General features: G+C 44.2%; 1 protein-coding gene across 1 annotated transcript in view; it reads right to left on the bottom strand.

The window, feature by feature from the left end:
* Positions 1-2,605: 2,605 nt before the first annotated feature.
* Positions 2,606-16,857, bottom strand: part of TECTA (tectorin alpha) — a 141,505-nt gene continuing 127,253 nt past the window's right edge. Inside the window, exons 22-29 of the mRNA XM_052652972.1 lie at positions 14,414-14,524; positions 13,015-13,217; positions 11,710-11,873; positions 10,537-10,785; positions 5,579-5,741; positions 4,168-4,255; positions 3,735-3,851; positions 2,606-2,706 (exon numbers count right to left, since the gene is read on the bottom strand). Of these exons, the coding sequence (XP_052508932.1) occupies positions 2,606-2,706; positions 3,735-3,851; positions 4,168-4,255; positions 5,579-5,741; positions 10,537-10,785; positions 11,710-11,873; positions 13,015-13,217; positions 14,414-14,524 (1,196 nt within the window). The remainder of the gene's footprint in view (positions 2,707-3,734; positions 3,852-4,167; positions 4,256-5,578; positions 5,742-10,536; positions 10,786-11,709; positions 11,874-13,014; positions 13,218-14,413; positions 14,525-16,857) is intronic.

Here is a 16,857-nt window from a genome sequence, read left to right as displayed (position 1 = left end):
GTCCTGGGGATGTAACGTACAGCATGGTAACTATAGTGAATAGCTGGCTGCATTCTGTATTTGAACGTTAGAAGAGCAGATCTCAAAAGCTCTCATCACAAGATAAAAAGTGTAACTATGAATGGTGATGGGTGTTAACTGGACTTAGTGACAGTCATCTCCTGGTATATACGTATACTGAATCATTACATTGTATACCTGAAACTAACATCATGTTAGATGTCAATTACATCTCCATTAAAAACGTGACTCTAACACAGGGACAGGAAAATAACCAATGGAAGAGAATCAAGAGCTCACAGGACCACAGAGACTGAAGCTGATTCATGCTAAAGGTGGTACTGCAGTCCTATGAGGAAAGAATACATTGCTCAGTCAAAATAAGAGAAAAGCAAGTGAATGAAATCTCCATCCACATCCAGCCCCCAGGATGGAAGGAAGGATCAGAGCCCCCTGATGTGAGGAAAAGAGAAACCTTTGTTGTTTAAGCCACTTAGATTCTGGGGTTTTCTATTAGGCCTCTATATCTACCTTATCCTGATGACAGGTGAGGATGTCAACCCTCTGTGAGAAAACCAGAGGCCAGGAATCAAAGTGTGGCCAGAAAGGATTTAATTAAAAAATATTTAAAAAGAAACAATTATAGTCTTTAATTCAGAAATTTATAATGACTTTGATATGAAGACCAATAAAGAGAAGTTATTACATGGGAAAACATTTCCTCCTTATATGTCTTCAGGTTAAAATTTATCTAAGGAAATCATGTGTTAGTTGCTCAGTGTGTCTGACTCTTTGTGACCCCATGGACTGTAGCCCTCCAGGCTTCTCTGTCCATGGGATTCCCTAGGCAAGAACACTGGAGGATTCTTGCTGTTCCCTTCTCCAGGGGATCTTCCTGACCCAGGGATCGAACCCAGTCTCCTGCAGTGCAGGTGGATTCTTTACTGTCTGAGCCACTAGGGAAGCCAAATCAGGTAGAAATAAATAAATAAATGTTACTGTGTTCCACTCAAAATCTGATTGTGAAAACCTATACCTTAGACTCTGGAAATGAGAATTGAACATTAGCTCTGAAGCTGCTATCTTAAAGTGGGGAAAGTGTGGAGCTGGGGATTTTCGTGTGAAAAAAGAACATGTGCATATCATCAATTTCCATCACGGTGCGGAAGAAGTACTGCATCTCACCTCGAATGGGCAGTTTATGCCTTAATCCATCTCAATGTTCAGCATTTTCCCAAAAGATCCTAAAATGTCCAAGTTGGAGCAGACGCATATTTTTCTCCATCAATACCAGCTGTCTTCCTGGCTGCACAGCATCCATGGCTGCCAAGCTAGAGCCTGCAGACCCTCCCAGGGGCTGAGAGAACAAAGCCGCTCAGCCCAGACTCAGTCTACATCCCACTTCTTCAGTCCAGTGACAGTGACAGCCTTTTATAGCCCAGACAACAGGAATCGTCCTCACACTCATAGTCAAGGACACTAGGGTTTCTGCTCAGTGTTTCCCAGAGTTCCCAGGAAACGACAGAAATACCCTCAGCTTCAATCCAGAACAACTTCAAAATGAACTGGAAGTGGTGTTTACTTTGTTTTTAACCTTAAAAAGAGAGGCACCCCAGGGATGTATTTACCAGGCCCTCCATTTTGTAGTTAATTAGAGTAAATGTGGGTTTTTGTATCATATACAAAAGAGGCCACTGCCTGCTTCTCTTCTTCTCAGCACCTTACTAAATGCCCCGCTAATGCCCTGTCAGTACAAACAGCCACATAACAAAATGCATAGGAGCTCCAGCCAGCAGGGCCTACCTGCTCCAATTGCTGCTGCTCTGGCTGTCTCTTTGTTTATATCAGAGGATGCTATTTGGTGTGCAAAGCTTCACCTCGATATGAACAATTCTGGCCACTGAATAATGAGAATAACTGAACACAGAGTTTATTTAAGCATAAAACATATTAAAAATTATTCGGTTGATTTGTAAAAGAGAAGAGTTTGGGTCTGAAGGGAAGGATGGGGGGTGGGGTTCCCTAGGTCAGCAAACAATATACGAGGTGGACACTTGGCCCTGGCAGGACTGGCAGACAGGAGGGCAGGCGGAGGAGAACACAGGTGAATTGGAGGTCAGACACTTCCAAACACCGGAGAGACCCCTCAGAGGGAGTCAAGCCTTCCAATCACTGCTTCTCAATATTTACTGTTATTCCACCAGGCCCTCCCTCTGTAAAAACTATGATCCCGACACAGCACTGGATCTACTGGTGGGGTAGATTTCTCTGGTTAGATTTCCAGGTAGACTTGTCTCACCAGAATTTTTTCCTTTACTGGTTTTTCCTGTGAGCCCAATGTTCCTAGTGACGATTGTTTGGAAATGTTAGGGAAGATACATGTTTTCCACAAGCAACTTTTAGAAGCCAGTTTGCATACTATGAAAGGGGGGGTGGTGGCATGGCTTTTCCCTCTTTTCTGGAACTCTGACCATACGGGGGAGATGGCATCACTTTGAGACTGTGGACAATTTCAAATAGGTTCTGACTTAAGGGCACACACCTTCTCGCCTACAGGGGGTCAAAGTAAGTAAATTACAGTACTTTATATATAACCTTGAGTGAATTATGAGGTCATGCCTGACTTATAGACAAAATGCCATAATGAAATCTGGGTCATGACGAGAAGCAGCATCCAAACTTGAAGTTCGATGGAAGAATTAGAGGCTGTGAACAGAAAGAGCGACATGGTAAGTCCTAGGAAAAAATGTACCTGCTTGACATGGATCAGCCATCCTGGTGGATTCAAATAAAGGCACCTGCTTTCCTCAACGCCAAGAACCCACTTTCTCCAAATGGACTTGACTGTGGCAGCGAGGAAGTGAAATTAACTCAGCCTCTAGATGAATCCTGCTAACTTAAAAGGTGCCAGGGAAACCTGGTAGCTAAGGCTACTGCAGGCAAATGTGTTTTGATGGATCATACACCCCAGTCCTGGACTTGGGGGCCAGATTAAAGGTCACTACTTGGTTCTTAAATGCCTGGATGTGTATGTGTGCTCAGTTGCTCAGCTGTGGTCTGACTCCTTGCGACCCCATGGACTATAGCCCTCCAGGCTCCTCTGTTCATGGAATTTTCCAGGCAAGAATACTGAAGTGGGTTGCCATTTCCTTCTCCAGGGGATCTTCTTGACCCAGGGATCGAACCCTCGATTCCTGTGTCTCCTGCATTGGCAGGCGGATTTTTTACCACTAGCACCACCTGGGAAGTTCTATTAAATGGCTGGATAACTTTCTTTAAAAAAAAAAAAATTCCATCTTTTAGATAAAAGATCAGGGACTCAAAGGTTTAAAAAAACCAAAAATATGCTAGTATTCCTTGAGTGGGCTTCCCTAGTGGCTCAGCGGTGAAGAATTCACCTGCCAAAGCAGGAGACATGGGTTCAATCCCTGGGTCAAAAAAATCCCCTGGAGAAGGGAAAGGAGGCAACCCATTCAGTATTCTTACCTGGGAAAGCCCACGGACAGAGGCACCTGGAAGGCTACAGTCGATGGGGGTGCAAAAGAGTCAGACATGCCTTAGTAATGCAACAACAGCAGTAAGTTCTCTGGGTGTTTGCTTCGTCTTTCCTTCTTACTTTCTGGAGGTCTTATAGGCCAGCTGCCGACCCACTGGGCCTTGCATTGGAATGTCTCCTTCTGGGAGTCAAGAGCTTCCTGTGCCCCTGGCTGCCCGCCCGGAGGCTGTGCGCTCACCTCGGCAGCTCTTGCCATCCTCCTGCAGGGTGCCCGTCACGCAGCTGCACAGAGGCCCGTCCACCCGGCTCGTACAGATCTGCTCACATCCTCCATTGTCCTCACACCAGTCCAGCCCTGAAAGACAGCCCTGGACAAGTTACCCGCCGACAGTCTAGCTCTTCATCTCCTGTCTACGGCCAAGGCTTTAAAGAGAGGAGTGGCAAGGGAAAAGGCCTAGTACTCCCATGAGTTTTTAGCAGTCCATGAAAGGATGTCATTATGGACACCTGTGATTATGGCAGGCTTTGCAAACGGGGGGGTCCCCAAACAGGCGTCCTCAAGCTCCTGGTTCACCAGGTTCATGTCGTAGTCACAACACACCCCAGAGTTAGCTTGAATCTTCAAATCCCATTGTTTTAATCATTTAGAGTGTTTTAGGGAACATACATACTTTTTCTCCTAATAGGTCCCACTGAAATGATCTGTTCTTTAGGTTCCTTGGTATAATCTGTGGCAGTCCTGGAATTTTGAGGGCAAGTCTGAAAGACAGAACACCAAAGGGAACATTTCACACAATTAAGCTGATAACTTATTCTTCACCACATCCTCACCTCCAAAAGAGGCAGGGGCTCAGCCCGGAGCACTACTGCAGCTCAAATTAATTAGAAGCAATGTATTCTTGATCATTGAGCCCCCTGGGACTTGGGGCTTTATGTTGAACAGAATTTAATATATTCTCCACACTAGAATTAGATTCAAAGAGGCTCCCTTCCTAGGAAGGAGGATCCTGTATCAGATCAGATAGTAATGTATGGACCAGCATCGGTAAGCAGCTTGGGCCATCACCCCATCTCAATTCTGCCAACATATTGTTGTTCAGTCGTTCAGTCACGTCTGACTCTTTTTTGCAACGCTGTAGACTTTCAGGCTCCTCTGTCCATGGGATTTTTCAAGCAAGAACACTGGAGTGAATGTCTTGCCATTTCCTCCTCCAGGGGATCTTCCCAACCCACAGATCAAACCCTTGTCTCCTGCATTGGCAGGCAGGTTTTTTACCACTGAGCCACCTGGGAGGCCATCTGTCAACATGAGGTGAGGGTAAAGCTGCATTGTTAGGGATTAGGGGCCAGGGACCAGCGCAGTAAAACCTTAGGGACATAGCTGTACATGGTGGAGATGTAAGCCTGGCGTCTGTCACCTCATCTGCCAGCCCCTCAGAGCCCCAGGCCCAGAGCATGGATCTGGATAATCTGTGGGATAGCCCCTGCCTAAAGGAGACCTGGATAAAGTACATACTGAGCCTGGGAGTTTGCTTCTAAGTGGAGGAGAGCTTGGCCCCAGCCTTCACTTCGGTGACCTGGCTTCTTGAGGCTCTGGCATAGTAGTTCTCAAACAGGGCCAATTTTTCCCTCAGGGGACGCTGGGCAATTCCAGGAGGCATTTCAGGTGTTGTAAGAGGGGAGGAGGTGCTGGCGTCTAGTGGGTGGAGGTCAGAGATGTGCTGAACAGTCAACAGAGCACAGGGCAGCCCCACAGCAAAGAATCATTTGGTCCAAAATGTCAGTAGCGCTGAGGTTTAAGAAACCCTGGTCTAAGGTTACACCAACAACAGACTGACATTTCAGAGATAGAGAAGAGTAAACGGTCATCATTCTACCCTGCTCTCTTATTGTTCTGGCACAGATGACTATCACTCCTGGGCATCTGAAGATGGCTATTATTCAGCCACCGCCAGGGGCCTTGAGCCCTAAAAAAAAAAACCCTCTAAAGAGCCACCGAACTTGGCATTCACCATCCCCACGTGGGGAAACCTGAGGCCGTGAGAATAAAGACACGTGTTGAATTTCCACACTCTCACTTACTATTTTACAGGAGTACTTTTCTGAATCGCAGAGGGACACTGCGCAGTGCAGGTGGACCTCGTCGTAATCCCCAATGAACTTAAAGACCGTGACGTGGAAGCGACAGGTGAGCGAGACACCATTCTCCTCAATGCCGATGGTGTTGTCTTTAATGTTCTGACACCTGTTCAGAAAGAAAGGGACGCTCTGCTTCACACGTTCATGTCCCACCCAAAACCATCACGAACGGTAAAAATGCCTTTGCGTTTGAAAGTGACCTCTGGAGTGTGTGGGCTTGTCATTTGTTAGGACTCCCTTACAGTTTCATAGTTTGTTGGAAAAGCATCGAATAGCGCCTCAAATTAGCATCTTAACTGCAACTAAAGACAAAACAACCGGAGGGCCTGTACTCAATTTCCCTACACGTCAGTTTCTCATCCCTCTCCTTCAGAATGCTGTGTTTTACGGATATAAGTTAAACACAAGACGAGTCCCTAGTCTTCTGTACTTGCTTCAGTTAATTAGCAATTTGGGGAGGGGCCCCTTTTTCAAGCTCTGTTGGGAAGTCTCCCAACAGAGTGAAAACACGTGCGAGCAGGAGAAGACAGACAAGCTGAAGGGACCACCCTCCTCCCCTCTTTGCGGTACTGAGCCAATAGGCAAGGGATGATGGTATCTGCCTCCACTCGTTGGCTTTCCCCAAACGGCCCGCAGTCTCTTATGCCCCAGGGTCTTTTCACACACTGTTTCCCCACCTGGAAGCCTCTCTGCACATCTAACTAACCCTGCTCTTTCTCCAGTGCCCGTCTGTGGTCCCCCCTCCAGTATAAATATGCCCCAGTATAAATATGATAAGGCAGGAAGTGGCCTTGCCTGAAATTTGCCGACCACACCCTGCTGAGCCCCTGGGGAACATGAACCAAGGTGTAATCGTCACTGTGTCTCCAACACACTGATGGGCATGCAGTAAGTATTTCAAAAGAAGACGTGGTACATACATACAATGGAATATTACTCAGACATTAAAAAGAATGAAATAATGCTATTTGCAGCAAATGGATGGACCTGGAGATTATCAGGCTGAATCAGTCAAAGAAAGACAAATATCACATGATATCGCTTATATGAGGAATCTTAAAGAAATGATGAGGAATCTAAAACAAAAATGATACAAATGAATTTATTTACAAAACAGATGTTGACTCACAGACTTGAAAAAGGAACTTATGGTTACCAGGTGGGTAGGGTGGGGAAAAGGGAGAGATTGGGAGTTTGGGGATGACATGTACACACTTCTATATTTAAAATACATAACCAACAAGGACCTACTATAAAAAAAATAAATAAAAATTTTAAATAAAAAGGAATATTTAGGTGCTGTGTAGTCAAACTCATATAAATATTTGCCGGACAAATAAAAGCTATGGCACACCTTTTAACTCCAAGAGAACATTTCTCTGTGTGTGTGTGTGTATACAATTATATATAAATTGTATTTTTACTTTTGGAACATTACAAACAGTATTAACTCTCAGACTGTTTTCTTTGAAATGTGGTGTTAAAATTATACTTAATTTTTAGACCCCCCAAAAACCTCTGGGAATAATCAGTGAGCGAATGAATGAATTGTGCTGCCATGGCCAAGGCTGGCCCATCGCAGCCAAGAAGCTCTTTAAAAAAGATCTTATCAAGATAAAATGGGTGGCTCTTCTTATGTTTTCTTCCCCTGGCCCACAGAATTCAATAGTTTAGTGATAAGGAAAATTTTAAGTTAATGTTATTCTTCAGGATCCCCACACCTGCTCAGTTTGGTAATTCAGTCTATAAGGCAATAGTTTCCTAAAAGCTTTGAAACAAAAACTTACTAGCTGTGCTTTTCCTTGTCACTATAACTCATCTGAATAATCTAAATTGGTTCAAGGATTCTGCAGTGTTCTCAGCCCTCTGGTCTTCACGCAGCTCTTCCCTCCTTTTTTTAAAAAAATATTTATTTATTTGGCTGTGTCAGGTCTTAGTTGCATCACGTGGGATCTTCTACCTTTCTTTCAGCATGCAGGATCGTTAGTTCCAGCATGTGAGATCTAGTCCCCTGACAAGAGATGGAACCCAGGCCCCCTGCACTGAGAATGCAGAATCTTAGCCACTGGACTGCCAGGAAAGTCCCCAAACCTTCCCTCTTAACTAGACCCCCCAACTCTTAGAGAGATGATTTGAGATTTAAGTGTCAGAAAACAGGAAGCAGAAGGAAGGGGCCTCGGGAAGCAGGGACAGTCTGTCTGGATGTCACCTTAGGGGGCAAACAAACCAAACACCAGGATCCTTTGTCCACAGTCAGAAGGATGGTGTCCCTTCCTCCGTCTGGGCATACACAGAGAACAGAGAAGTGGCCTTTGTGTGCTCAGACCGTTGCATCACTGGTAGACGGCGGTGGCATCTCTGCTTCCCCCCCTCGCCCCGCCCCGTGTAGCTGGAGAGAAGCAGCTGACCCCCCCACTCCCACCAATACAGAACCATTCTGCTGCTCAGTCATTCCGCACTGAGCGTCAGTTTTCCCGTAAGCTCACTGGAAAAAAAAAACCAAACAACAATAACCACATTCCTCCAAGAAAGGTCAAAAGGACTCATGAATTAAAATTCTCTCACATGATGAAATTACTTCTCACCCAACAACAGTTTAATTTGAAGACCTTCATCCAGACCCTGGGGGAAGCTGAGATTTATGAACGTGCTCACTTACTCTACCTGTCTGGGTCAACTCTATTAAATACTATTTAAAAAATGCTAAATGCCACAGTGTCCTTCAAAGGCAGCCCGAGCCCACCCACCAGGGTTTGTACAGTGGCTCAAATCATAGCCCTTTTATTTTGGGAGAAAAGACCATGATGGGGTGGGGAGCAAGGGAACACATGGAGAAAGAGACCTGTTACATTAGCCCGAGCATCTGGATCTGCAAGATACCATGTAACCCTCAAGCCCTTCCCTCTGCCTCCAGGGAGGCTAAAAATCAACCCAGAAAGATAGTGCCTTCATGAGGCCTTTGCTGAAAATCCCATTCAACGCCTCAGCAACCCAGGCTATAAGCCACACCTGGCCAGGTAGGGAGTTGATGTACCTTGGTACCTGAAAGATTTCTTCCTCTGCCCCTTGCTGGTTAGGTAGCCTTGGGTGAGCTGTATTCAGGCTCTGAGCCTGTTCATCTGCAAAACAGTGGATGTTTATTGTTTGTCTGCCTAGAAGCATAGTCTTCTTTGGGGGAACTATTCCTTCCCTCCCCAACTTGAAGGCTAATTATACCCTATCCATTGCACCCCAGGGAAGGATGCTGACTAAGGCCTCAGATAGGGTTCAAGAAACATTATTCCCAAATCTGGCACCTTGAATGTTTCCAATTGAAGGAGTTTGAGAAAAATGACAGAATCAGGAAGGTCACTCTTCTCCCCTGAAAGAGGCCATAAAACTCTCCTGTGAGAGGTACACCAGAGGAAAGGAGCATTCTTATCTCCAAAGTCAAGGGGGTGCTGAGAAGAGTCTGAAGAGTCTGGCTAAGATTTCCCTCAGTTCACTACACTGACCACACACGATGGACCTATCATATCCACAACTGTCCACTCTGTCAAATGGGGCAAAACGATACTCAGTTTGAACGATTTCTCAGAGTCTCCATTTCCTTATTAAGACTCCCGTGTCATGTAAAATTTATATTAAATAAACGTGTATGCTTTTCTCCTGTTAATCCTTGTCCAGATAATTTTCAGACCCAGCCAGGAACCCTAAGAGGGTCAAAAAAACTGCCTTCCCCAACACCAGGTACTTTAACGTTGCATCTTCTCCAAATGAAGGAGAGGGAATCTATCTAAGAAAAGCTAATCCTACTCCTTCCCAGGGATTCCCTGAATTGGGACTAGAAGGAATGCTCATTCCTGGGGGTTACAATGCTGAAAAAATGCTGGTGTCTAATGAGGACAATGAGATAGACAGAGACAATGACAGAAACAGAGAGACAAAGGATAGAGGGAGGGAGGGAGTGTTGACAGCAACTGGCCCCCTGAACCCAATTACTCCTGAAGCCACATCTACTTATGTGATTTGGTTTTGTAAACGTTAAGTACTTTGTTTTTGCATAAACTTGTTTGAAATGGTCTCTACCACTTATAAAAGATTTTTGATAAATACAGTCATCTGCTTTTAAGAATTCATGTACTGGGGTGATGGAAATGTTCCAAAATTAAATTATGGTGATGGTTGCACTTCTCTGTGTAAATTTACCAAAATTTGTTGAATTTTACACTTAGAGCAAATGCATTTTATTGCCCATAAATTATGTATGCAATAAACCTGTTAAGAAATTATTGTTGCTTGACAAAACCACTAAGTGTTTTTAAAAAATAAAGATAATTATCATGATTGTTGATTGGTTCATAGTCTTTTCTTCTTTTTCATTCACCCATTCATTCATTCAATAATTTTGTCGCATAACCACTATTTTTCAGGAAATATACTAGGTGCTGGGCACATATTGGTGAGTAGAAAACTCACCTACAGGCTATTATTCCAATTCCTTTTAAATTTTGATAGATGCATTATTCGCCAACTTTAGTAATTCTCATTATCTCCTTTCATTTGTAGATAATCCACATTCAACTCAGATTGAAATTCAAAGTAGGAAGGACAGAATGCCCTGTTCTTCACATTGAGAATAGAGCATTTTATAGTTAATGTCACAGAAAACTGGTGATCTACCACTAAATTGCTGTGTGACTTCAGGAATTGCTTGTTTTCACTAAGCCTCAGCCTTCTCGTCTATAAAAAAGGAGCTTATCACATTTACTTCATATGTTGTCATAAGGATTAGACAGTTCTTGGGTGCAAAATGCTAGTCCTGTAGATAGTCAACAAATGTTAGTTACCTTTCTCTTCCCTAAAAAAGGTGTAGAAAAATGTAACACTAAAGGCTCTGAGACCGTCAAGAGGCTACCCACCCTCCTTCAATGATGAAGTATCGGAGCTTGTCGTTGCTGTCACGGGACGGGGTGGCGTAGCATTTGTTCAATGTCAGAATGAGGTGTGTGGAGTCAGCTCCGACCACAAAGACCCCAACGTACAGCACATCTCGCGTTGTCAGTACAACTTCACCCTGGCGGTAAGGATGTTTGTAGGAGGCGTTTTTGTAGAGTGCCATCTTGGTGGTGAAGCTGCCTTCTTGAGTTGGAACCGTCAGGTTAATGACACTATAAGGGAAAAAGTTATGGACTTAAAAAAACGTTCACAACCTAAAAGTTGAGAGTTATGTCTTATTTGGTGGGAATTTGTAGGACTTCAAATGACCCTGACAGAACTGCTCCAAGAATGGGAGGGGAGGGACCAGGTTATATAGAAGTTTTGCAACAAAGGGCAGGTAATCTGAACATCCAAAAATTACTGTTAATGAAAGAAAACCAGATATCCCAAGTTAAGGAATTTAGTGCTTTTCTATGTATGGGAAGATGCAAGGGTCTGGGCTCAATGAAATCATTCCTTGGATATGCACCTCAGCTGTCTGGGGCCAGTATCCTGTTTTCACATCCTAAGCTTCTTTTTTTCAGGGCTCAACTTAGGGAGTAGCTGCAGTCTGGTGGCTGCTAGACGGCAGGTATTCTTTCCTTCCTGAGTTGCCTCAGGTCTCATCAGCTCACCATTCATGGTGGCTGCAATCCCTGATGACTGTGACATCCTTTGTTTACTGACATGGCAGGAAATACTCCGGTTCTCACAGTCATGAGTAGGGAACCCCAAACAATGTTGTCTATCCAATTACCATTTTCCCAGCTGAAAATGCAGAGGGAAAGCCACGAAGAGAGAAGTAAAGTCTAATAGGCTACATGCGGCCACTAAAATTAAACTAAAAATTCACTTCCTCAGTGCCCCGCTCCCCTGGCACATTTCAAGAGCTCAATGCCCACATACAGCTACTGCATTGGATAGTACAGATATGGGACATTTCCATCCCTGTAGAAAGTTCTATTGAACAGCACTGGTGTAAGACATCTGAGTTCAGAAAACATGAATTATCCTTTCCTAGTGCTTCAAAGATAGATGCCAGCAATTTTGATTATGCTAACCTTAACTGCCAAGGAAAAGACAGAGCGATGTGCACAGCCCGTGAGATTCTCTACCTTAGCATAGGCTTCACAACGGAGTCCAAGGAGATCTTGATATCCAGCTCATAAGCACATGAAAATTCCACGTTGATTGTCCTGTCCCTGGTGATGATGTTGCCAGTATTGTTGGCACTTTCGATCCAAATAGTGTTTTTATACATGATATGAGTGCCATTGGACTGCAGAGCAAAGGAAGGTCAGAAATCATTAAATCTGGGTGTGGGTATGTGGCTTGCATTTTAAATCCATGGGCCTAAAAGTAAAGAAATGGCTTCACTCCATACATAACCCAGAGGCCAGTATAAATCAGGATGGAGCTAGTCTCAGCATTTAGTAAGGAAAAAAAAAAGTATTAAATGGATGGCAACAGCACCCTTCAGTCTGATAACTTTGAATGCCACCAAGGGTGATTTCATGTACCACTGAATTCTAAGTACTACCAGCCCCCAGTTATCTGTGGGAACCCAAGCTGGGGACAGCATGAAGTATTGCCATCCCGAGGTAAAATACATATCATCTTTCAATTCTTAATTCAAAATCCTGCCCGCCCCCCACCGTCAAATCTTGTGCCAGGCATGCCCACAAGTACCCAAATGGATACATACATGTTTTGCCATCTTGCTCCTTTCACTCGCTGATTAAAAAGTGCTAATGTACACAGTTAACAAAATACATATTACCATATCTAAAATAGGTAGCCAGTGGGAATTTGCTGTGTGACACAGGGAGCTCAATCTAGTGTTTTATGACAACCCGGAGGGGCAGGGAGTGGAAGGTGGGAGGGAGTATACCTATGGCTGATTCATGTCAATGACTGGCAGAAACCAGCACAATATTGTAAGGCAAATATTTTGCAATAAAAAATTAAAAAAAAGAAAGATGGCAGGAAGGCACAGGAGGAAGAGAGGTGAGATGCTTTGCTAACCTAGAAATTGGATAGCCCAAGACAAACAGTTGTGACCTTGCTCTATTTCTGCAGCCAACTGCTAAATGATGTCTGGGACACCCTTACCCCTTGAAATAGCTGAACCCAGCTGTCTTTACCTGGGAGAACAATAAAAGCACTAAAGAGATAAAAACATGTGTCAACATTCAGGGCAAAGGATGACAGCAGACAGAGCAAAGCAGGGAAAGAAGTATGTCCCTTATCTTGCTTTCAGTTCAATCAACCACTAGCACTCAGTGAGGGGTGTCTTTTGCAGTTTTCCAGGAGCATGTTCTGAGCTACAGCCCTGAAGCTGGCTTAAGGACAGTCAGTGTGCAAATGCCCAGAGCTGTCGCCACCAAGGCCGGCTGCCCTTTCTGGCTCCTGTTGCTCACCTGCACAATGTTTCCACAGTTCCCTTTGGTGTTGTTGATCTGAAAGGAGATAAAGTCCTCGCCCTCAATGCCGGTGCATTGCCTATCATTGACCCGCACGCCCTCCCTCTCGAAGCCGAGCTGGAAGAGCTTGCACTTAGATATGGACACTTCCATCTGAGCCGCCTTGCAGGTCACCTCTGCATCAATGATGTCGTGAGAGTCTGTGGGGACACAGGTATTATGAAAGGCGAGTCACTGGGAGCTGCCCTTGCGGCGGGAGTGGGCGTGGCACCCTGTCCTCTTCAGAAGAGGCTGATGATCTTCACACAGAGGCTCTGGCATACCTAACAAAGCTCTGATCAATCTCAATAAATACATGAAGTCATTCAAAGCAATAACCTGAGCAATGCCAGAGCCTTTTTTAAAAGATGAAAGTGCTATACAAAGCATCTTTGCTCTTTTCTCTTAAACCCAGGATTCCTGCCCCAATCTGGTAGTAGCTACTCTTGTAAGCTCCATACCGTGTCTGGCTTGCTGTGGCCTGGCTAAAAAACATGATTCAAGTGAGGGCAGCCCTGGGCTGGTACCCAGGCCAGCACTAGGAGCTCTTGTTTTTTTGTCATGGGATGCACCAATGGACATTTTCCATGAGTACACAAACACAGGCTAACGAGCACTAATGAAGCAGAGAGAAACACTGTCTGCTTTGGTGAAGCCTTTGAACAGCTCATGTGGGCCCCTCCTGTGGAGCCCTCTGGTCAACCAGGCATTCATTTGATGATGCTAAACGTAGCACATGCCTCCTGAGTCCCCGGTCCAACCAAGGCGCATGGAGCTGGGAAGCAAAGCAGCTCCCCTTCAAGCTGACAAAACGGGTGTGCTCTGGGCCAGGGACAAGGTCATTGCTACTTTAAGGGGGCTGTGGTTAAGAACAGGACCTGGAGTCCTAATTGCTTGCAGTTTGCTTGAACATTTCAGTTTTCTTTGGGACCTGCTGAAAAGCTTCGGGGAAAATAAAGCTGGCTTTAAACACGTCTTTAAGCACCTGGCCCTCTCGTCCTGATTGTTTCATGTTTTCGCCAAACCACCCTATCTCCCTGTGAGTCTAAAAGATCAATTTGGATCTCTCTGATGTTGAACGTGGCCTCAGATGGAGCTGACTGATTCTATGAATGTACAAATTTACATTTATCATTTATTGGAGAAAGGGATGTAGCTACAAGGAAATGAACATTACCTACTTTGAAGAGGTTGGGTTCCTTTCTTGTTCTGCTTAAATGCTCATGAAAACTTCATTATTTGGGTTTCTAACCCACAGCATGGGACATGCGGTCTCCCACCCGGGAGCTTTCCTACAAGGCTGCCAGGAGTCCCCCACTGGGCCTTTCTTGGGGGTGGGGCGGCAGCTGTCACTCACTGTTTCCATAGGGAGGGGGTTCAATGCAGCCACACAGCTCCCCTCCATTTTCCAGCTCACAGGTTCGGTTGGGACAGTCCACCCCAACACAAGGATCTTCAACCACTCCTGCTAAAAAGGAAAACAAACAGAAATACACACAACTTGATTTTCACACCAATGCCCGGCAGCATGTGGTCACACTCTGAACTTGCCCCTTCAATGGACCTGGTGATGGTCAGATGGCAGATACAAATTAACAGACAGGGCAGCCTTCCAGGCAGTAATGACGATAGCTAATCATTGGGTCTTTGCTATGTGTTTCATGCATTGGTGGCATTATCTCTTCCAACACTTACAATCTCTGCCAGCTAAGTATTGTAACTTGGCATCACAACTGAAATGTACCCAAAGTCACGCACAGGTGAAGGTAAGCGAGGAGGATGGAAGATACAAACAAGCTGAACTACCAGCACATCCCGAGATTCCTGCACTTACTGCTCTGTACCACCACCAAGTGCATCAAAATCTTTATATTTATATAAGCTGTAGAGTCCAAACCATTTACCTCTATATTCCCAATACCTGGCCACCTCACAGTAGATGCTCAACAAGTAGTTGCCAAGAATGAAGATTTCAGGGCCGGTAAGGTCCCAGAGAGGTCCCTTAAACCAAGACTTCTTAGTCTTTTTTTTTTTTTTTTTGATTCACGGTCCACATGCTTCTACTTAATTTTGTAAAAATAGACAAACCAAAATCTACACACAACTCACCAGCACTGACTGAGATTAATGGCACTTTTTTTGCCAAAACAGAGAAAACTCTAAGTAAAATACAAATGTATGTGAAGTGTCATCACCAACAGATTACAAACAATATTTCTGTAGCAGATGAGCCCATAGGCCACCTGCAAGCTCATTAACATCTCAGTTTGAGAACCACTAATGGAAAACACTTTCTTTTAGACACTCATTTCTTTATTTAAAGACTCTCTTTCCCTATCCAGGTGTAATAATCTTCCTCGTTGTCATGGTTTCTAACAGTAAGTGTTAAAGAAACAGCCATGATTCAACTCCAGCATGAGCCAAGTTAGCTTCAAGAGTTTAAAAACAAAACAAAACAAACCCCTCAAGCTGTCCCATAACTGCAGATGCTTCTCCCGACCTTCTGCTAAATGACTATTATAACAGGTGAGAGGACAGGAATGGAGTAGCATCAGTCTATCTTAATTCCTAGAAAGATGACTAAAGGAGAGCCCTCACCATCAGCTAAATACACTTACTTACTATTTTTGCAGTTTAAACTTTTTATTTTGTATTGAGGAATAGCCAATTAACAGTGTTGTGATAGTTTCAGGTGAGCAGTGAAGGGACCCAGCCATACATACACATGTATCCATTCACCCCCAAACTCCCCTCCCATCCAGGCTGCCACATAACATTGAGCAGAGTGCCCTGGGCTCTACAGTAGCCCTTTGTTGCGTATCCATTTTACAAATAGCAGTGTGTACATGGCCATTCCAAATTCCCTAACCATCCCTTCTCCCATCCTTCCTCCCTGCAACCATAAAGTTTGTGCTCTAAACCAGTGAAGCTCTTTCTGTTTTACAAATAAGTTCATTTGTATAATTTCTTTTCAGAGTCCACACATAAGGGATGCCATAGGACATGTCTTATCCTCTGTCTGACTTACTTCACTCAGTATGACACTCTCTAGGTCCATCCTTGTTGCTACAAATGGCATTATTTCTTTTTAATGGCTAAGTAATATTCCACCAAATATACTTATTTCTTAAAAGCTTCTTTTTCTAAAGACCCATTTATTGCCTAGTATGTTCAGCACCTAAGACAGTGCTAAGCACACAGCAGCCACCCAGTGAATGTGCTGGTGGATTAACACAATACGCAAACCACCCAGGAGAATAAGGGAAAAAAAAGTGTGGAGGTTACAGCTCCCAAGAAGACCAAAACCTCACTTACAAACAGAGTGGGCCATTTACTACTTGGCAAATACAACGTGCCCAATACAGAGGTTAAGTTTTGAGGTTAAAAACAAAAACTGATATATTTTTTTAAATTCCAGACAATTTCTGAAGTTCAAAACAGTTTAGGCTCTTTAAAGCATTGCTTATTAACAGAAGAGGGTAAAATATTAAAGTTACCAAACAAAACATTTCTATTGATTGCCAACAAAAACTACTCCATTTGCTTAAGAGTTTCTGAAATTACTGAGTGCATATTTTAATTAATGACATTTTTTTTAGGTTCTGAATTGTGTATTCCTACTCTTGTCAGGTGTGGTGTGCAGATTTACTGATGAGAACATTCCGTCTTGAAACAAACAGGGCCAGTTTTTGCGGCAGGACCTGTATGTACATGGGGTTGCTGTTGTGCCTTGAGGGACAAGCACACATTCTGACGGACGCAGGGTCACACTGCATTCACGGGACAGAGTGACCATTTATG

Source organism: Budorcas taxicolor, chromosome 15, assembly GCF_023091745.1.
Source record: "Budorcas taxicolor isolate Tak-1 chromosome 15, Takin1.1, whole genome shotgun sequence".
In the NCBI taxonomy this organism is placed as follows: domain Eukaryota; kingdom Metazoa; phylum Chordata; class Mammalia; order Artiodactyla; family Bovidae; genus Budorcas; species Budorcas taxicolor.
This window is presented reverse-complemented; position numbering and strand designations above follow the sequence as displayed.